This window comes from Psammomys obesus, unplaced genomic scaffold, assembly GCF_907164565.1.
Source record: "Psammomys obesus unplaced genomic scaffold, mPsaObe1.curated_primary_1811, whole genome shotgun sequence".
Taxonomy (NCBI): domain Eukaryota; kingdom Metazoa; phylum Chordata; class Mammalia; order Rodentia; family Muridae; genus Psammomys; species Psammomys obesus.
In genome coordinates, this window is record NW_026593286.1 from 43412737 (window position 1) to 43435935 (window position 23199).

Consider the following 23199-nt stretch of genomic DNA (forward strand, 5'->3'; position numbering starts at 1 on the left):
TCTTCTCCTCCCATGCCCCTCCTCCAGTCCCCTAATAGGGGAGGTCGTGTACAACTAAAAAAGCTAAGGAAGAAGGAGGACCCTGGGTAAGATGATCAATCCTCCTTCAGAAAGGCAAATGGGATAGACATCAAAAAAGGGAGAAAACAGGGAACAGGACAGGAGCCTACCACAGAAGGACTCTGAAAGACTCTACCCAGCAGGGTATCAAATCAGATGCTAAGACTCATAGCCAAACTTTGGGTAGAGTGCAGGGAATCTTATGAAGGAAATGGAAGATGAAAGACATGGCAGGGACATGAATTCTACAAGGAGAGCAACAGAACCAAAAAACCTGGGCACAGGGGTGTTTTCTAAGACTGATACTGCAAGCACCATGCATGGAGATAACCTAGAACCCTTGCACAGATGTAGGCCATGGCAGCTCAGTGTCCAAGTGGGTTCCATAGTAATGGGAACAGGGACTGTCCCTGACATGAACTCAGTGGCTAGATCTTTGATCACCTCCCCTGAGTGGGGAGCAGCCTTACCAGGCCACAGAGGAAGAAAATGCAAAAATGTATCCAGTCCTGATGAGACCTGATAGGCTAGGGTCAGATGGAAGGGGAGGATACATGATTTTTGAGTTTAAAGAGCACACTGTGCTGTAAGTAAAATTGCAGAGTTTCAAAGTTTAGTCCCATGTCTCCCCGTGGGTGTTTTAGAAATTTGAAAGCTCTTGTGATGCTGAGGAAGCAATCAGTGATTCTGTGACTAGTGGAAATCTTAAAATTGTGAAATAATACCCAGATAATTTCAGGTATTTTCTTTTTCTTTTATTTTTTACATGAAACAAATCTGTGGGCATTATATGAATCAAGGAAGTTGAAGATTAATCACTACAGGAACATCCTTTCCTATAATTATGTGATTCCTAATACTTCCCTGGACACAAATGATCTAACTTGTCTGGAAAATAAAATGGGCCAGATAGTTATGCAGTCATGTTAAGTGTAAGTTGACATCTCAGAAGATTTATAACCATCCCTCCAATACTTGTCACCTCTTATCCTCTGTGCTTTCACTGTCTAGTAAAACTCAATTTATATTCCATTAATGCAGCCAGCAAAAATAAATAGATGGAGAACTGAATGGTGAAATGCAGTGTATGTGGAGGGGGGAGTTCAAATTTGCTGAATAATTTCTAAAGTCTCTGTACACATTCTGACATACTATTCAGTAGTTTTTTAAATACTTAGAGGTAATGCTAGTAAACAAATGATTTCCAAAGCATATGAAAAACAAAATTAACAGAAAACACTGAAAACAGCAGCAGTTTTTCATAGGTCCCAGAATCATGGGGTTTCAGTTATTCGTAGATTCAGCCATAACAGTCTTATTCCTTTTTTCCTTCCAAAATGTAGCCAAGTGACAAACATCTGTCTTTGCTTTCTTTGCAAGGAAGAACCAGAACCTGGATTGTCTCCAGGCCATCCAGACAACGATTTCAACTAGAACAAGTGACCTTTGGAACAGACTAGAACATGAAAGACTTGCCAGACTGAAGGGAGGGTGTAGTCAACTGAGAAGGACCACAGCTTGTTCTCATTGCTTCTGAAGAGGACAGTCAAAAGTTAAGGAATGATAAATAACTTAAAAACTGTTTTATCCTATGAAAAAATTATGTGCCCACAATAGAGAATTCAAGTATAGTTAAATATTCAATTTTAAATTATGAATATTTGATATACATAGTCAATAACTAAAGTTCTTTGAGTACAGGAAATTTGAATAGTTATGTAACATGCATCTTTGAATATTCAAAATCTCCAAAGCTAAAGAATCATTCTTTTGTTTTCTTCTTTCAACTAGGTCAGAGTTCCTTGACCTGTAATTCCATGATAGTTAGTAGATGATTTTAAACAACCATCAAGTATTTAATTTAGAAAATTATCAGTACAGTAAAGTTAAAGTGATTGTCAGGAGTGGGGGTGCATGTCTTTAATCCCAGAACTCCAGAGTTGAGGCAGAGACTGATATATACAGAACTCTGTGAGTTCAAGGCAAGCCTGGTGTACATAGTAAGATCCAGCCCATGTAGGGAGAGCTTATGTCACAACAAAAGATGGGGAAAGTAATGTTATAAAGTTTTGTTGGAGATGAAAATTGGTTATTTTCTCCTAATATTTATTTAGAAGACATGGTGTTATTTCTTATAAAAGTATGCAAAAGAAATTTGAATCTACATCATTTGTAGAGACTGAGTTCTTACAGATGAGCTGATATGCTCAGCAACAGAGAAGTTACAGAAATGCAAAGCCAACTTTCCTTCCTTCATCGATATTTAATGGGTCATCTGTGAAATAGTTAATTGTCACTTGTAAATGTTGTTTATATAAAAAACTACATAAAATTAAAGAATGCTGAGAGTGGAAAAAATAGTCTTTCCCAGGGAAGAACACACCAACTGTTCACCCAATGCCAAATGGTCAGCCCTGAAAGCATATACACAAGACATAGCAGGGTGTACTTAGTAATAGATACTTATACATACATGTGTGAAACAACAATTAATGAAAACAAAGAGGCCATGAATTTGAAAGATAGCCAAGAAGAGTATAGGGAAGGGTTTGGAGGGAGCAAAAGGAAGACAGAAATGATATAATCATGGCTTAATATAAAAATAAAATCAATGTAAAATAATGAATAAAGAAAAATTATTTTGGAGAAGGGCAACAGCCTAGTGTTAATAAATAATCATCTTACCAAAAACAATTTATAGATTCAATTTCAATGCAATTCCCATCAAAATACCAACACAATTCTTTACTGACCTTCAAAGAAAAATTCTCAACTTCATATGGAATAACAAGAAACCCAGAATCGCCAAAACAATCCTCTACAATAAAAGAACTACTGGAGGCATCTCCATCCCTGATTTCAAGCTGTACTATAGAGCAACAATACTAAAAACTGCATGGTATAGAAGACCATGAAATAAACCCACACATTTATGGACACCTGATTTTTGACAAAGATGCCAAAACCATACAATGGAAGATAGCATGTTCAACAAATGGTGCTGGTCTAACTGGATGTCTACATGTAGAAAAATGCAAATAGATCCATATTTATCATCCTGCACAAAACTAAAGTCCAAGTGGATCAAAGACCTCAATACAAAACCAGACACACTAAACCTGTTAGAAGAAAAAGTGGGGAAGAGCCTGGAACTCATTTGTACAGGAGACAACTTCCTGAACAGAACACCAACAGCACAGGCTCTAAGAGCAACAATCAATAAATGGGACCTCATGAAACTGAAAAGCTTCTGTAAAGCAAAGGACACTGTTGTCAGAACAAAAGGATCACCTACAGATTGGGAAAGGATCTTCACCAACCCTATATCTCACAGAGGGCTAATATCCAGTATATAAAAAGAACTAAAGAAGTTAAAAAGCAACAAATCAAGTAATCCAATTAAAAAATGGGGAACAGAGCTAAACAGAGAATTCTCAATAGAGGATATAGAATAGCAGAGGAACACTTAAAGAAATGTTCAGCATCATTAGTCATCAGGGAACTGCAAATCAAAACGACCCTGAGATTTCACCTTACACCCATCAGAATGGCTAAGATCAAAAACTCAAGTGACAACACATCCTGGAGAGGTTGTGGAAATCAATTTGGAGCTTTCTCAGACATCTAGGAATAGCACTTCCTCAAGATCCAGCCATACCACTCCTAGGCATATATCCAAAAGAGGCTCAAGTACACAATAAGGATATTTGCACAACCATGTTAGTAACAGCTTTATTTGTAATAGCCAGAAACAACCCAGATGCTATGGGGAATGGATACAGAATTTGTGGTATGTCTACATGGAATATTACTCAGCAATAAAAAAACAAGGAAATCATGAAATTTGTAAGTAAATGGTGGGAACTGGAAAATATCATCCTGAGTGAGCTGTCCCAGAAGCAGAAAGATACACACTCATTAGTATATACTCACTCATGTAGACACATAATATAGGATAAACCTACTAATATCTGTACACCTGAAGACACTAATCAAGAGGAAGGACTCTGGCTAAAATGCTCAGTCCCCATTCAGAAGGGCAAAGAGCATGGACATCAGGAGGAGAAAACAGGGCATATGTCAGGAGGCTGCCACAGAGGGCCTCTGAAAGGCTCTGCCCTGCAGACTATCAAAGCAGATGCTGAGACTTATGGCCAACCTTTGGGCAGAGTGCAGGGAATCTTAGGAAAGAAGTGAGGGATAGTAAGATCTGGAGAGGACAGGAGCTCTACAAGAAGAGCAACAGAACCAAAAAATCTGAGCACAGGGGTCTATCCTGAGAGTGATACTCGAACCAAGTACCATGCATGGAGATAACCTAGAATCTCTGCACAGAAGTGGCCCATGGCATTTCAGTGTCCAAGTTGGTTCCATAGTAATGGGAACAGGGACTGTCTCTGACATGAACTGATTGGCCTGCTCTTTGATCACCTACCCCTGAGGGGGGAGCAGCCTTACCAGGCCACAGAGGGAGAGAATGCAGCCACTCCTGATGAGATCTAATATACTAGGATCAGAAGGAAAGAAAAGAAGACCTCCCCTGTCAGTGGACTTGGCAAGGGCATGCATAGAGAAGAGGGAGAAAGGGAGGTATTGGGAGGGGAGGAGGGAGGGAGCTACTGGGAAATACAAAGTAAATAATGTGTAATTAATAAAAAATTTAAAAAAGCAAAACAAAAAAATAGTTCACAAAAATTCATTAAAAGCATAAAAATAGAAGGCTACAAGGAACTCAGTAATTAGAAGATTTCACTGCAGATAAATTTAAAGTGGTTCCATGGATAGAATTTCAGAACCAGGGTATCATGGTAGCTATATAACACTATATAATCAAAAATTGTCTACAATTAAGGATTACAGTTTGTATCCAGTTTAACACATTACATGGGCTTTCAAGAACAAATCCTCAAAGATTCATTTTGAATTATCTAAAGAGAAGACACTTCTCATAGAAAACATGAGGGTGGAAGCCAATGCCAGCTATGACCACATCAGGAGGTCCTTAGCTGCTTGCATAGGGTGTAGTTTCGGTGGAGTCCCAGATTTAGCTGTCAAAATTTAAAATTTAGGCAAAAATCCTACAAGACAAGTATTTTAACAGGGGTTGACATCTAAAGTCCTGAGTAAATACTGAAGTTGGAACTATAGATGGAAATAGTGGCATAAAAAATATTAATAACCAACGTGTTTTAGTTATGGCAACAAAAAAGGAATTTTTCGCAGCGTTTGAAAATGCAACATCATAAAAACAGTCAAAACATCTACATCAGTATGAATTTCCATTAAATGGTTAAAGTTTTTTATAGTTTCACAACTAATTTTGTGTGTTACCTGCCTTTTGTACGTAGGGTCGGCACACAAGGGCAGAGCACATATCTGGAGGCCAGAGCACAGCTTCAAAGAGCTGGTTCCCTCCTTCCACTGAGATATCCCACTTAGGCCATCAGGCGAGGTCGCAAGCACCTTTACTCAAAAGCCATTGTTCAGGCCAAATTTTCATCTTTAAAAAAAAGTTTAAATCTACTGCAAGAATTATAAATAAATAAAAAGAATATTTCCTGTCCCATCCTGATAAATCTCTCATGGATATCTGACATCAGAAGCCAGCACAAGGTGTGCATATTTCTGTATAATCGATGTATGTGCTCCTGGGGAAGTGAGTGGTTCATGTGATATTTTCATAAATATTTTATTTTTCATATTTATTTTATTTTTCTTTTGAAGTTAAGAATTCTACCAACTTAATACTACATTAGCAATTTTCCTACCTTCATTATATATGTAGGTAAGATAAGGTAATGATAAATGAATTTTATTGAATGAGTTGGTGCATAATTCAGTGTGCAAAGGCAGTGTACATGAGACCCATGTGTTTTGCATCATGCTTGGGACAAGACCCAATTTTTCCTGATAGTATGGTTTGCAAGAGTCCTATTATCAAGTCCACTTTATTAGGAGACTATCAGCCAAGACATTCTAAAGAAACAATCAATTTTGAAAAGTGATATTTATACAATACAGCTATTGACCAGATGTTTCTAGTAAATGGAACTAAATTATGACCTTTGCCATCATCAGCAACAAGTCCATGTTTGCACAACTGAGTGAGACTTACTCATAAAACTGAAACGTGTGTGGGCTGAGAAAAATAAGTCAAAAGTTAAATCCCCCCTTCTCTCTATCTTTCCAGCTCCTACTTAAAAATACAAAAATTAGGGCATTGGGGGAGAAGAAGGAGGGTGGGTGGGACTGGGAGAAGATGAGGGAAGGGGTTATAGCTGGGATACAAAATGAATAAATTGTAATAAACAACTAACTAACTAAATCAATTAATTAAAAATAAAAAATTAAATATATGGCTTTAGAATTATATATAGAATACAGTTTAATTTATTTCAAAGCTTTTATTGTCAGCAAAATCAAACATATCATTGAGTTTACATAGAAATAAAATTTCCAATCATGTCTTCATAAAAATTCACAGAAGTAAATGTTCATATTAATGGTCAATTATATACTATTTGATCATGCCAGTAGCAGAACAGATCACCATTAAAAATTGGTAAGTAACATATCTTAACTGTGCAAATATCATCTCAGTTTTCTATTGTGTTACAATTCATATTAAATGTTTGTTTGCTAAATATATACCTATTACATAAAGCTTTTTAAAGTACAATAAAAATACAAATTCTATCTGTTAAAAAAAGCCAATTAGATGACTTCAAAGCATCCTCATTATACAAATTCCAAAATACTATCTGACAAACAGAACTACAAAGACTTCCTGATAAAGCTCACACTATTAGCTAGTTAACAATTAACTAAGCAGGAATAACAGAACATAAACAGGAAGGCTCCTGCATACCATAGAACATGATGGTACAAATAACATATTGCATAAGCACATTTGATTTCTGCTCTGCTCCTAATGAAAATGTACCCTTGATGCTTGCATAAAACTCCGTGAGTAATATCTACTTAGTTTTGATAACTAAGCCCAGATTTTCTTTATTTTCCTAATATTGTGATAAACAAAAGCAGAAATTTTGACAATAATTTTTTCTACACTCTTGATATTTTAAATCATGTACAAATATATAGGAAGCATATGTTTTCAAGGTCAAGGTCTATCAGCACATCTAAATGAGATGCTGGAAAATTTTATTGCTCATATTCAAGATGAAGCTGATGAGAATTTTTCGTTAAAAACGAGATTTTGACTTTAACATAGCAAATAAAAGGTAAAATTGTTAAATGTTCTTAAATTTAAACAGAATATCTCTCAGAAATTTTAAAGTATTAAAACTAATAGACATAAAGTTGGTGAGAGAAATATCACATCACATAATATCTGAGAAATACTGGTAAAATAAAAAGACAATAGGCATTGCATCTGTCGAAAGCATAAACGTTATTTCTTAAAATACCAGAGCAGATGTTGGCCCAATGTTATACTAATATGACTAATATACTAATGAAACTTTAATTTTTTCAAGAAAACAATTTTCCACAATTGTTACTCTCGAGACAAATAAAATATTTTTGACTATAATTTAAATGACTGAGGTTATTATTTCATATTTACTAATATTCTCAATATATTTTATATAATTACAGTTGAAACTTATATTCTTATTTTACCAGATAGAATTTAGTAAGCTGGTAGCATAATAGCTAAAGTTTAAATGTTCATAATGAGATGAACATTTTATACTCAAAATGACATCCATCTAATGCCTGCTAGCCTGTTTACTGATATCAGAACAGAACATGTATAATGGCCTGTCTCCTACCAAATTGCAAAGATATCAAGGTATGGCTTTGGGGACAAAGATAATGAATTAATGTCCTGGAGAATGAGCATAAATTTCAAGGTGATGATTATTTAGAACTTAGACAAAGCAGATATTCAGCAAACTTTTTTTTTCAATTATAAGTTCACCCAGAACACAAAAGGGAACATAAAAGTCCAATATACATTACACTAAGTTCTGTTTAAAATAACAGATAAATCAATGGTGAAAGTGGGGAGATTTTTACTTCAATTTCAAAACATTTAGATATGCAAAAATATATTGGCACAAGTATACTATCTGTCTGAAAATAATGAATGATGTACATGTATATAAACCAATTATGCACAGCAGGATCGCACATTCGTGATGTCAGCACCTGCTGTCTAATGGGTCGAGACAAAACACTGTGCCTTCAAGAGTCAGTCCCATTTTGAACCCCTCCTGTAAAGTAGAATAGAATTGTTAAAAGTAGAAACACCAATGGCAAAAGAAAAATCATATAATCACGTCAGTAAGTAAAGACTATGAACATAGTCAAAATTGCTGCTCTAAGGAAGGTTAAAGTTTGGCTTATCAAACCTTTATACTTAGGTACATACATTTCACTGTCTTAAGCCTATGAGATGAATGTCATGAGAAACAGAAGAACACACCAAAATAAGGCATGAAAGAGCTGTAAGACATCCATTTCTTTCAAAGTAGACATTTTCAATACGCCATTTTACTCTAACTTATTACTAGTTTTTTTAAATTTTGTGTTTGTGTGTGTCTGTGCGTGCCTGTGCATAGCCATGTATGTCTCTGTCTGTGTATGGCTGTGTGTCTGTGTGTCTGTGTCTCTGTGTGTGCTTGTCTGTGTATATGTGTGTGTGTCTGTGTGTGCCTGTGTGTGTATGTGTGTCTCTGTGTGTATTTGTCTGTGTGTCTGTGTGTATGTGTCTGTGTGCATGTGCACACGCATGTCTATGTGTCAATGTGTGTGTGTGTGTGTGTGTGTGTTTGTGACCAGGACACCAGAAGATGGCACTGCATCTCCTGGAAGTGGAGCTGCAGATAGTTGTGAGCCATTCAGTGTGGGTCATTGAAATGGAACTCAAGTCCTCTGGAAGAGCAGCACATGCTCTTACAAATGGCCCTGAGTTCACACTACTGAGCTATTTGTCTAGCACCTCTGTTGGGGAGGGCTCGAAGAAGCTGGAAAAACTTCATTTTTTTTTTTTTTTCTGATACCACAGTCCAAACCCTGAGTCAAATACCTTTGCAAGGACAGCGCTGTACTCCAAACAGGATGCAGTACCACGAACGGGAACATCATCTGAAAGCTGCCCTTCAGTTCTGCTATTGCTTTTCTTTTCCAATCATTTTAATTACTTGTTTTTATTTTTGAAATTATAATATAATTACATTTTCCCTTCCCCTTTCTTCCTGTAAAACCTCATATACTTGTTTTCTTCAAAATTTATTCCTTTTTTGTAACTGTTGCTATATATATCACGTATGATGCCATCCCATTTATTGGCAATCATCCATCAATAACTATATATAGCTATATGTAACAGCATAACTTTACACATACATACACATATACAAACATACACACATATATATGTGTTTGTGACAGTCTCAACTGTGACTCTTGACCTTCCATGCTTTTAAGTAAGATGCCACTTAATTACTGAATAACTAATTAGTGAATAACTAGCTGTCAAGAAAGTTTTATGTAGTTGAATTAAGGTTTCAAGTTAAAAGCTGATGGCAAAGAAGTATATCCTCTATATCAAACTCTTTACTTTCCCTCCCTCTCTCTCTTACTTCCTTTCCCCCTCTCTCCCTCTCCTTCCTTCCTTCCTTCCTTCCTTCCTTCCTTCCTTCCTTCCTTCCTTCCTTCCTTTCTTTCTTTCTTCTCTTTCTCTTTCTCTTTCTCTTTCTCTTTCTCTCCCTCTTTCATGTCTCTTGGTCTTGTGGGTTTTTTGTTTTGCTTGGTTTGGTTTCATTTCTTGAGACAAGATTTCACTGTGTAGTTCTGGCTGTCCTAGAACCTGCTTTCTAGACTAGGGAGCCCTCAGACTCAGAGATTCACATGCCTCTATCTCCTGAGTGCTAAAATTAAAGGTATGCTCCACTATGTCCAGCTTCTTTTCTATTTTACAAAGAAGCAATTAAATTATAAGGTGTCTTTGATCCTTCAATCTTTCTCCAACCTCATCTTTCCCCTAAATCAATGCACACTGGCTGAAAAAAAAAAAAGAAGAAGAAGAAGAAGCATAGATAAGTGCTAATCAGTGGAAATACAGGTCACAGGTAGATTTCCTTGGGAAGCATGGTGATAGCGCCCGCTTACTTTTATTTATAATAAGCATTTATATTTGTGTAATACAAACATTATTGTATACTGGAAGAAAAAGCTGTAAAAATGTAATCACATCAGGAGTCAGCTCCCAGATACTCCCACACATGTTTATTGTACACAGACTACATAGCAGTATCGGTACTAGAAAAGCTTCCAAACTTCTTCCTTTCATTTAGGTGCAAACCATATTCAATGGACAAAGGTCATAGTAGTTATTAATAATTTTAAAAGCTGTATAATAATAAGAACCTTTTACTATGTGTATGTTTACTTGTCCATAGTAATTATTAAATGCTTTTGAAGGTGAATACTGAAAAGAATACTCATTATTCTTTTTCATAGATTTGGTTGCTAAATAAAAACCTGCACACTCTCATCATCTAGGGTATTTTGAATAACAAATTATGATAAATAGATGATAGATAACATTAGACAGCAGATACATACCTGATATGATATAACAAAGTGATATGAAAGAGGGAAATTTGATGCCACAAAGTACTTTAAAATTTTATTAATTCATTCTAAAACTAAACCAGTTATTATTTCACTGTTCTTAAATATATTAGTCAATCAGAGCCACCAGTATTTTAAAAGCAGGTCAAAACAAATAAAATTCACATCACTCTCTCACTGATAAAGTGTTTGCTTACGCACTGATTACAACATGGCTGCTGTGAATCCCTTAGGCTAATCATTAGTTAACAGATAAGTTCACTGGTTTCCTTTTCTCCTGAAATAAAACTTCCAGTACATTTACCGAACTCCCTTCAGTAGTTCCATTTTTTGTTTTATAATGTAATGAATTTTGACTCCCCCTTTTGAATCTTTAAACCTCTAATTAAAAATGAGGCTTAAGGAGCCTTATTAGCACAATAGGGAATGTGTCAGGCTCAGAAAAATGAGACTTATTTGTTTAATTTAATGATGGGACTATTATTAAATAACATCATAAAATAATTGCTTTATAATTAGTTGAACTATCAATCATATTCTTTTTATATGAAACACTGTTCTGAACTGTGTTTCCCTCCTTTCAGTCAGAGAACAGCATATAGAGAAGAAAAGAGCCGTTGTGACAAAAGGGATCAGACACTGAGGTGAGTCTTTCATTACCTGTTCTTACAGCATTAAGTTTCATGAGAGTAGAAACTTTTCTCATAGACCTGTTAGCTAAGAGAACTTTTTACATTGCATTTTTCACAATACTGACTTAGTCTAATAACTTGTTAACCTTTATAGTATCAATTAGTTTCCGTTACTTTACAATCATGAATAAGAACAGCATAATTTCATGAGTAAAAATTTAATATTTACAATTATTTGTTTCTCTTTTAAATAACAGAAAATATAAGTGTAAATATTAGTATCAAATGACTCACCAGAGAGATGTTAAACTATAAACTATCCTTGGTCTAAGTAGCATTTAGACTGCTTGTTTCTCAACATTTCCATGTATATTGTTGATTTTAAAAACTTAATTGCCTCTTAAGTAAAAATGGCACTTATCATTTAAAGTTATTTGCATGTCTGCTTTGATTACCCAGGGCACAGTCACATATGAGTCAACAAACTGTGGCCTTTTGGTTGTTGTTGTTATTCATGTCATGAGTGTTTGGCCTCCAAATCACTTGTCTGTCCCTTTAATTACACACATATATGTAGGTACTCGTGTAGGCATGGGTTTGCATGTCTATGTATGTGGATGCATACAAAAGCTAGAGAACAATTTTGGGCATCATTCCCCAGAAATGCCAGCGACCTTCTTGAGACACTGGACTAGAGGTACTGCTTGTATTTCATCTACACATAGGGGCCCACATTTTTAAACAGTTGACTTGACAGTTGACTGTGCATTATTCTTTCATCCTATATAGACTGCCATTGTTTGTAAACACAATACTTTGTTTTATGCATACGTATACAGAGCCCTGTGTGTGTGTTTGCATATATGTGTGTACAGGTGTATGTGTAAGTGTGGGTGTACACAGACAGGCATGTATGTGGAGGCCAGAGGTCAAGCTTGGCTTTCATTTTTCAGATATGTCTTCCATGTCCTTTGAAACAATTTCATTTGCTTGAAACGTCCCAATCCGTTTACACTGTCTGACAAAGAAGCTGCAGGAAGCCTCCTGTCTCTGCTTCCCTTGTGATGAGATCACCCTGCATTTTTACATGGGTTCTGAGACTATGTTTTCAATGTTTGCATGACCAGCACTTTACCAACTAAGTTATCCTCTTCAACTCTGTATTTCATTATTATAATTCATAGGATATGCTCATGGCTATCAGCACTATCCTATTTCTTTGTCTGACAGAGACCTATGCCTTGCAGTTTAAATTATGTCAGATCAAATAACGACATGATTGATTTCAAATATATGTTAAAGCTTTCAACTATTTGAAATGAAATATAGCTTCAATTCTTACATATGTGAGATATTCCAAGAATCTCAAAGTTAGTACTGAAGCTCTTAGTAATAATTTAGTTTTAATCCTGTGTAATGAAAAAGGAAAAATAAATATTTAGCAAGGCTTATCACTAATGTCATATACTATGCCAGCATTTTATATAATATGCAACGATGAACAGACTACCTATATGTATATATTAGATTAATTAGAATAGTAAAATCAATGATAAATTTATTAGAGACTATAAATGAAAGAAATATTATTTTACTATAGTTAAACTGGCCTTCCAAGTAAGTCTTGAAGTACTAGAAACACACACTGAGTGACAATGAAATATTGACAATAACTAAAATATTAACCTGAAGATTTGAATTACAAAACCTCTTTAAACACATTGAACTAATCACACATATCCATATGAAACTTGTTTGAATAATTATTAAGTGAATCATGCAAATACATATATTTAGCTCTTAAAAAGATTGTTATCTCTTTAAATTTTGAAAATGAGATAGATACCAACCATCTTTGGCGCTACCCACCATGAAAGCAGGAGAATAAAAAAGATATTAAAAAGGAGTTAGAGACCTCAAAACCAAAAGCATTACATCCCAGTTAAACAATATCTGATTAACGCATTGCTAAATCACTCATACCATATTTTTCACACTTGGCTGCTTCTAAAGTCTGTAGGTAAAAGCTTATCTGTAAAACCTCTTGAGATTTTAATGTGGTATTAAAAACAAAAGAACCCTCTTGGAAAGTCTTCATGATCTTCATCACCCTGAGAACAGTTACTCCACTCAGTTTCCATGCTCATGTTCTAAAGACATTGTCCCAGATAGCTCATTTGAATTAGCACAGATGACAGACACCAAAGGAAAAAAAAATACTTTCAGAGAGGACACAGCAGTATGTGTCATTAACCAGTCACATTTAAGTGCAATTTTCAAAGTACTTGAGACGTATTGCATGACAAGATGCGCAGAAGGTCAACTGACCGCGCTTGGTTTCACCCCCACATCTACACATCTTATGTTACTGAATGCCTTAATGCAAACTTTGTTGATGCTTTTGATGATTTCAGTAATTTTTGAACTCTAAAAGAACTTGTAATAGAAAAGGAATTTGAGTACTTTCGATATATACATATTTTAAAACGTGAAGTATTTTAAATGCTGGCATGTTACTAAATCTAGGACAAAAAGAGATATGCACATAGCAATGGCAAAAGGCAGCAACATGTCACTTCATTAGTGTCTCAGGGACAGCTTTAAATGACAGTTTGTCGCTGACGTGGCACGAGGAGGGAGTGTGTTAACCAGGACCAGGGGCAGAGACAACTCCACTTTCTCATAGTGTCTCAACCACCCGTCTCTGTCCGCTCCAAGTGACTTGTGCTGTTCTGCATTCCGTCAATTATAAACACTGGTGATGTAAATGAGAATAATTGTTCGATTCTAATATAAAGAGCAGATATGAAGAGAAGTCTTTATTCTGGTCTAAGTATGCCTATTTTCCCATCATGCTCCAATTTCTTTCAACTTACAGAAAAATTTAGAGAAAAAAGTCAGTTTGACTACAGTGCTAAAGAAGTTGCCACTGGTGTCTGCTCTGTCAAAAGTCAAAGAGTCATGAACCACAGTTACAATGGTTCTTTTCAGGAAGAATGAGTTTAGTCTTACAAAGATTCTCCCTTATCCAATCCTTTCACAATTTTGAAATTCAGAACTATTAAGACAGAGACAAAATCCCACAGTGTGATTGCAAATGGCCTTTTAAGTTCTGAATTTAAAAAAATAGAATTCTGTCATTTTGTATTAAAAATAACTATCTTCTTTCCATTGTATGTTGAATCACTCAAAAAAAAAAAAAGGAGAGAGAGAGAAAGCCACAATCCTTAGCACCTGTACAGTGTTTTTGGAGTAAGCATAATTATTTTCATTTTAACTGCCTTCAGCCAACATGGGATAGATTCACTACAAACCTCTGTTGCTGTTGTTCCATATTAAAAAGAAATAAAAAAAGTGTGATCAACTCTATTAAAATAGTCACCTGCATCTCATCTAATTTGGACTGAATATCTGGAGGGAAGTCCCCTGCTCCACAGTTAAATGGGTCAAAAGGTTCAGCTCCAAAAAGGTCCCGCTCTGAAAGGACAAAAACAAGTTGAAAGTCAGATGATGAAACATTATCTGTAACCAGGGCTGTACACTCGATAAAACAAGGGCTGTGCTTCAAAAGTATCAACTTAATTATTATATTACTATAAGAACTTTCAGGATAGAATGTGCTATTGATACTTATATTTTATTTTGTATATTTTTGAGCTAAGTAAGCAAAATATATTTTATGATATTTAAAATTGTCTGGCACAGTCACATTCAGGGTGGTATTGCCATAGATAAGCATTCTATGTTCTTATTGATATGTTAATAGTAGTATCAAGTGCCCACCATTTGCCTGCAAATTTCATGATTTTGTTTTTAATTGCTGAGTAGTATTCCACTGTGTAAATGTACAATTTCTGTATCCATTCCTCAACTGAGGGAAATCTGGGTTGTTTCTAGATTCTGCCTATTACGAATAAAGCTGTTACAAACATGGTTGAGCAAATGTCCTTGTTGTATACTAGAGCTTATTTTTGATATATGCCTAGTTGTGATATGGCTGTATCTTGAAGTAGCCCTATTCCTAATTTTCTGAGAATGTGCTAGATTGATTTCCAAAGTGGTTGTACAAGTTTACATTCCCACCGGCAATGGAGGAGGGTTCCCCTTTCTCCATATCCTCTCTAGCATGTGTTCTCACCTGAGTTTCTAATCTTAGTCATTCTGATGGGCTTAAGGTGAAATATCGGGGCTGTTTTGATTTGCAATTCCCTGATGACTAAGGAAGTTGAGCATTTCTTTAAGTGTTTCTCTGCCATTCGATATTCCTCTGTTGAAAATTCTCTGTTTAGCTCTGTACCCCATTTTTTAATTGGATTACTTGATTTGCTGCTGTTTAACTTCTTGAGTTCTTTATATATTCTGGATATTAACCCTCTGTAAGATATAGGGTTGGTGAAGATCCTTTCTCAGTCTGTAGCCTGTCCTTTTGTTCTGATGACAGTGTCAAAAGATCATCCTGAGTGAAGTAGCCCAGAAGCAGAAAGACACATATAGTATATATTCACTTATAAGTGGATAGTAGACATATAATATAGGATAAACATACTAAAATCTGTACACCTAAAGAAGCTAAGCAAGAAGGAGGACCCTGGGTAAGATGATCAATCCTCATTCAGAAAAGCAAATGGGATAGACGTTGGAAGAGGGAGAAAACAGGGAACAGGACAGGAGCCTACCACAGAGGGCCTCTGAAAGGCTCTACCCAGCAAGGTATCAAAGGAGATGCTGAGACGCATAGCCAAACTTTGGGCAGAGTGCAAGGAATCTTATGAAAGACCGGGGAGATAGGAAGACCTGGAGGGGACAAAGGAAGAGAAACAGAACCAAATAATCTGGGCCCAGGGGTCCTACCAAGGACCATTCATGGCGATAACCTAGATCCTCTGCACAGAAGAAGCCCATGGCAGCTCCATGTCCAAGTGGATACCCTAGTAAGGGGAACAGGAACAGTCTCTGACATGAACTCAGTGGCTGACTCTTTGATCACCTCCCCCGATGGGAGAGCAGCCTTAGCAGGCCACAGAGGCCACAATGCAGCCAGTCCTGAAGAGGCCTGATAGGCTAGGGTCAGACGGAAGGGGAGGAGGACCTTCCCTATTAGTGGACTAGGGGAGGGACATGGAGGAAAAGGGATTAGGAGGAATTTAGGAAACTAAAATGGGATTATTGGTGAAGAAAGGTCTTAAGTGAGCAAAATGGCAGAACATAAGTGATGTGAAGGAGAAAATGCATAAGGAAGCTCAAGCAGGACAAAGAGGGTTGGAGGGGCATAAAAAAAATTCATGTTGAAACCTACTATTTATAAGCTTCATGTGTATATTTCTGTGTTCATATAAACAAGTTTAATTGCAGTCATGAACAGAGGATAAGGTTCCTCAGCCTGAGGATCCTTTTATTCCATTTAACATCAGGCTTTTCTTTAATCTGTTTATCTTCTTGACCACAGGATTTAGTTCCACTTCCTGGTGCCCCTATTCTTGAACTGTACATTTTATATTTTTCCTTACTCAGCATTCTCCCTTTCATTATAGAACATCATAAAAGTGAACACAAATAACAACATGACAGAATCAATATTAGGCTATGTGTTGGGGTTGGCCTGGTGCTATGTATTCTAATTACTGGCCCCCAAAATCTTGTCCCTGCTCAGAAGAGGACATTCTCAGGTAAGGCTATCCTTGTTGTGTAAACCTATTCTTGTTATGTAAAACTACTTCAATCATTATATCTCATTAGTTGATTAAACAGTCTATACCTGGGCAGGGCAGAATGAGGTAGATGTGGCTAAGGTTTGAAGGGTTTTGGGCTCAAGAGAATCAAGAGGAAACAATGCAGATAGGAGGAAGGAGGACACCATGATGGGTTGGTGTGGAGAAAAATGTGGGCCCTGAGGAAGGACCCCAATAACGATGTGAAAAGGCCCAGATGAAGGATACCAGCAAGTGTCATGTGATTATGGATGGATGGTAGACCAGATGAGGAGGATTAATGTAGATGGCTTTGGATGGGGGCTGGGAGATGGATGGTGAGGTTATTGATATAGTGTAGGTGAAATATCTGCCCAGCCCAAGGTAAATAAGGCAATTATAAATCTAACAGGCGCCTGTGTCTTATTATTTGTGATAGTGGGTTAGATAATTTTTAATCCCAACAGCTGTTTTAATATTTCCTCTGCCAACACAATCCAAAATCTTCAATTTAGCCTCAGGATGACTTTTCAGACAAGGGCAAAGAGCAACCACATTCTTTATGAAAATATCACAAGAACAGTCTCTAGGCCACATACTAATACTTTTCTCGTCTGAAACCTCCAAGGCCCCCGAGTTTAAATCACCCCCGAGGCACCCTACATTCTATGTTCCTACTAGGATAGCCCATTAAGCCCCACTTAAAGCATTCAACTGCTTTTCTAATCCAAAGTCTCAATGACCACATTCCCATAAACAAAAGCATGGTCAGGCCTATTACACCACTATTCCCGTTCCTGGTACCAACTCCTGTCTTAGGATTGCCATGACCATAGCAACTCCTATAAAGGAAAATGTTTAACTGGGGATGGATACAGCTTCAGAAGTTTAGTACAATATCATCATGGCAGGAAGCATGGTGGCATGTAGGCAGACATGGTGCTGGAGAGGTAGCTCAGAGTTCTATATCTTGATCTGAAGGAAGCAGGAAGTGTCTCTGTGCCATGCTGGGCATAGCTTGAGAAAATAAGACCTCAAAGCCCATCCCCAGAGTGACACAATTCCTCCAATAAGGCCACACCTACTACAACTAGGCTTTACTTCCTAATAGTGCCATTTTCTTTTGTATCCCTGCTGTAGACCCCTCCCTCATCCTCTCCCAATCCTACCCTCCCTCCATCATCACCTCCCCTGACCCTCCCCAAGTCACTGATAGGGGAGGTCCTCCTCCCCTTCCATCAGACCTTAGCCTATCAGGTCTCAACAGGACTGGCTGCATTGTTTTCCTCTGTGGCTTGATAAGGCTGCTCCCCCATTAGCCGGAGGTGATCAAAGAGCCAGCCACTGAGTTCATGTCAGGGACTGTTCCTGTTCCCATTACCAGGGAACACACTTGGACAATGAGCTACCATGGGCTTTTTCTGTGCAGGGGTTCTAGGTTATCTCCATGAATGGTCCTTGGTTGGAGTAGCAGTCTCAGAAAAGACCACTGTATCCAGAATTTTTGGTTATGTTGATCTCCTTGTGGAGCTCCTGTCCCTTCTAGGTCTTCTTATCTCCCCCTTTTTTCATTCGATTCCCTGCACTCTGCTCAAAGTTTGGCTATGAGTCTCAGCATGTCTTTTGATTCCTTGCTGGGTAAAAATCTTTCAATGGCCTTCTGTAATAGTGCCATTTTATATGGGCCAAGCAATCAAACAGGAGTCTCTGAGGGCCATTCCTATTCATACCACCACACTACAGTTCTTGTTTGCTAATCAGAACTTTATGGCTAGATTTCAATGCTGAAGACAGTATATGCTTAAGTCCCAGCACATGGAGAAATCAAGTCGGCAATGACAAGGAAGGTTTCTTCACATTGCGTAGACATGGTGACTAAGAAAACAAAACAAAAGAAAACAACAACAAAAAAATTAGTAACAGTCTTACCTAGTTGTGAATCCTATGAGGTATTGACCATGGATTCAGTAGTGGAACAAAGGTTATTCAGGTTGAATTTAAGGTCTGGTCCACAGGAGGAAACACATACTGGCATTGTTACTCTGGCCAAGAACTCATGGTTGAAGGGTCCATAGGCCCCAAGTTGAATCTCCTGTTATTATTATTTTAGAAGTTTGACTTAATATTAAACTGCTTTCTAAATTCAGATTTCTATGCCTATAGACTTGTATATCTCTCAGACCTCATGGAAGCATTTTTTTTGTGCAATATATAGTGGCAAATGCAGAAACTCACAACTATCAAAATGCAGAGAATAAGCACCAGTGAAGTGCTTGGGCACAAATGGGACACCTACGTCACCCATTCCTCAAAGTTAGGAATCATTCTGTAGGAGGAGATAGAAAGACTGTCCAGAGGTTAGTAAAGACCAGGGCAAAGCAGTGTTATGCACTATGACCAAATCTCTGTACTCATTAACTCACAGGAACTGTGATGACCTACCCAAGATCAAGCAAGTCAACATTCCATCATGGAATAGGAAGCTTCTCCTGAGTTCCTGGCCTCTAAATGGGGAATTACATAGAGCTGTTGGCCTCTAGGTACGTGAGAGCCAGTTTTCTTTAAGGGTGTAACTTCTGTGAATTGACCCACACTCCTGAGTATAAGAGCAAGATAACTTAGGCTGGGTGAGTCATATAAATAAGTGGAGGACATGAAGTTGGGAAAGGCTAGGGAGTTGAGGCTGGATCTTGGAAGGGTTTGAGAGAGGAGAATGGTAAATATGATAAAAATATATTGCATGGCAATTTCAAATAATTAATAAAACTAATATTTAAAAATTCCTTGGTCATGAGTAGTGGTTCATATCTGTAATACTTTCACTTTGAGGGTGTGGTTCTAAATTCCTGTGGGCTGACATTTATAGCCTCCATTTATTATTTTCTTTAAAAATTAACCATTCAAAATACATTGAATAGTCAGCATGAGCAATGAGCTTTCCTGAGTTCCATACGGGAATTTCTACCATGCACTACAAGCTTCTGCTGACTCTTTAGAAGTGTATGTGAAAGGTCTTAGTGTGGACATAATAAGGTGAAATGTGGAACAGATTTCTTCAATATTTATGTGGTTGGATTGGTTATTTCTCAACCGTTGTACCAACTCCTTCACAGTCTGTGACAGGGCATGGATCAACACGCAGATAGATGCAGACAATGAATGCCTACTGGAAGCTTTCTATGTAACAAGGAGAGATTTAGATGTTGTTTACCAATACATAGAAGATATCTGAAAACATATTTAATATTGTAAAGACAAACCCCTTACACAATATTATATACAGAAAAATTATAGGATTTTCACTTTTTACATTTTCTTCCACCAACGACACATGAATGTCTTATAACAAGACTATTTAAACTACTCTAGGAAGCACATTAAAAAGAACTATATTATGATTAGTTATTCATAACAAAGTTAAGATATTAAATAAAGCTGAATGCACAATAAAAAAGTTTATGATTCAAGTAGCCCTATACCAAAATATTATCATTCATATAAAGTTCAACTTGCAAATAGAAATGTGTTTAGTATTTTCTCAAGTATAAAGAAAAATAGAATCAATAAAATTTGAACTTCTCTGTAGAGGAATATAGAATGGCAGAGAAACACTTAAAGAAATGCTCAATGACCTTAGCCACCAAGGAGATGCAAATCAAAACGACCCTGAGATTTCACCTTACACCCATCAGAATGGCTAAGAGCAAAAACTCAAGTGACAACACATGCTGGAGAGGTTGTAGAGAAAGGGGAACCTCTTTCTCTACATTCATACCAGCAAAGGAGGTCCTCCATTGCTGGTGAGAATGTAAACTTGTACAACCACTTTGGAAATCAATCTGGTGCTTTCTCAGACAAGTAGTGCTTCCTCAAGATCCAGTAATACCACTCCTAGACATATATCCAAAAGATACTCAAGTACACAACAAGGACATTTGTTCAACCATTTTTGTAGCAGGTTTATTTATAATAGCCAGAAGCTGGAAACAACCCTGGTGTCCCTCAGTGGAGGAATGGATACAGAAACTGTGGTAGATTTACACAATGGAATACTATTCAGCAATTAAAAACAAGGAAATCATGAAATTTGTAGGCAAATGGTGGGATCTAGAAAAGATCATCCCGAGTAAGGTATCCCAGAAGCAGAAAGACACACACGGTATATGCTCACTTGTAAGTGGCTACTAGCTATATAATATAGGATGAACATACTAAAATCTGTACACTTAAAGAAGCTAAACAAGAAGGAGGTCTTGGGGTAAGATGATCAACCCTCACTTAGGAAGATAAATGGGATGGGCATTCGAAGTAGGAGAAAACAAGAATCAGGACAGAAGCCTACCATAGAGGACCTCTGAGAGACTCTACGTAGCAGTGTATCAAAGCAGATGCTGAGACTCATAGCCAAACCTTGGGCAAAGTGCAAGGAATCATATGAAAGAAGGGGGAGTTAGTAAGACCTGGAGAGGACAGGAGCACCACAAGGACCAAATATATCTGGGCACAGGGGTCTTTTCTGAGACTGATTCTCCAACCAAGGACCAGACATGGATATAACCTAGAACCCCTGCTCAGACATAGTAAATGGCAGCCTAGCATACAAGTGGGCTTCCTAGTAAGGGGAACAGGGACTATCTCTGACATGAACACAGTGGCTGGCTCTTTGACCTTCTCTTGCCCTCGGGGAGGAGTAGCCTTGCTAGGCCACAGAGGAGGACGTTGTGGCCAGTCCTGATGAGACTTGATAAGCTGGGTCAGAAGGAAGGAGAGGGGGGCCTCCTTTATCAGCGGACTTAGGGGCAGGGAGGAGATAAGGGAGGAAGAGTGAAATTGGGAGGGAATGAGAGAGGGGCTACAGCTCGGATACAAAGTAAATAAACTGAAATTAATATAAAAAAATAAAAATTAAAAAAAATTGAAACCTACATAAAAGCATAATATTTCAATAATTAAGCTGCTCAGTTTTTATTTTTTATAAAAGTACCTTTTATTCTCCTTAGGTAACAATCTTCTGCCTGGTAACCTAGGCCTAGTCCTGGAATCTTCTAGCTCTGTACAATCTAACCTAGGCCTAGAATATTTTCAGTCTCTGAGAATTACTGCTTAAATAAAGTCACCCTTTCTTGTTCTTTCTGAGCTCATAGTTGGCTGGTTCAACTCAGCTTTTCTGGCTCAAACTCCTCTGCCAGCTAACTTATTCAGCCTGGCTTTTCCCTTGGCCCTGAATTGCTCTGATTGACCTCAAACTAGCTCTAGCAATTTGCTCTAATCTCCTGGCCTCTACTCATTCCTTGGTCTTTTCCTTAGTTCTTTTTCTGCAACCTGTATCTCTATTGTTGCCCCAGTAAAACTGCTCCCCCTACCTCTCTCTCTGCATTGCCCTTAAGTAGCTTTCTTTTCTTCTCTCTTCTCTATTCTGTCATGTTTCTCTGCTTCATCACTGTTTCTGCCACTCAATTAGACATCACTTTCAAAAGTGGGTGTTTCCTTCTACAAACTAACCTTCATTGTTTGGGATTAAATTCATGTACCACCATGCCTAGACCTAAGCTTTTCTTTTCCTGAAACTTGCTCTATACCAGGCTGGCCTTGGACTCAGATCTGCTTGCCTATGTTTTTATTCTAGCTGGATCTTCTTGCCAGAAGAGCCATGTTCTGAATTAAAATTTCTCTACAATTTTATTTCTACAAAATGTGAAAGGTTGAAAGTATACCAAAATACAGCAAGAAACCCGATAGGATGAGCATGCTTACTGATCTCTGCAGTTCTGCTAGGAACTGTTGGTAACTGTGTGCCATTTCGAGCAGGTGTTGGAGACTGATGTGATATTGGGGAAAATGGAATCATATCAAAGATGTCAGTAGAAGGAGATGTCACTGTCACACTGCCAGCCTGCAATAAAGATAGTAGTCAGTGTCATGACCCATGCACACGTATTCTTATCCCGAGAAAATCATATACACGTGAAACACACAAACAACCCTGAGGTGAATCAGACAGCTTGCCATTCTGTAAACGAAAAGTGGTTAACTATATTTCATGTGTTTCACACTAACACACCAAATTCTCATGTAAAAGAAAACAACTAAAATTTGTTCTCAAAGTGGATAACAGCAATAGTTTGGCTGATGTTGAAGATGGATGAGAAGGTATTCTTGTATATATATATATATATATATATATATATATATATATATATATATATATATATATA

The 23199-nt window shown here is 37.3% G+C and overlaps 1 protein-coding gene and 1 long non-coding RNA gene across 5 annotated transcripts in view; one reads left to right on the forward strand and one right to left on the reverse strand.

Moving 5' to 3' along the window:
- Positions 1-7661: 7661 nt before the first annotated feature.
- Gulp1 (GULP PTB domain containing engulfment adaptor 1) overlaps positions 7662-23199 on the reverse strand; it is a 280339-nt gene continuing 264801 nt past the window's right edge. For all 4 annotated transcript variants that reach the window (XM_055617032.1, XM_055617034.1, XM_055617031.1 and 1 more), the window contains 3 exons: positions 22739-22877; positions 14680-14774; positions 7662-8300 (listed from right to left, as the gene is read on the reverse strand). In XM_055617032.1, coding sequence (XP_055473007.1) covers positions 8229-8300; positions 14680-14774; positions 22739-22877 — 306 coding nt within the window. In that variant the 3' untranslated portion in view covers positions 7662-8228. The remainder of the gene's footprint in view (positions 8301-14679; positions 14775-22738; positions 22878-23199) is intronic.
- Positions 11238-23199, forward strand: part of LOC129683986 (uncharacterized) — a 14599-nt gene continuing 2637 nt past the window's right edge. Inside the window, exons 1-2 of the long non-coding RNA XR_008721229.1 lie at positions 11238-11309; positions 19410-19524. This is a non-coding gene — a long non-coding RNA (uncharacterized LOC129683986). The remainder of the gene's footprint in view (positions 11310-19409; positions 19525-23199) is intronic.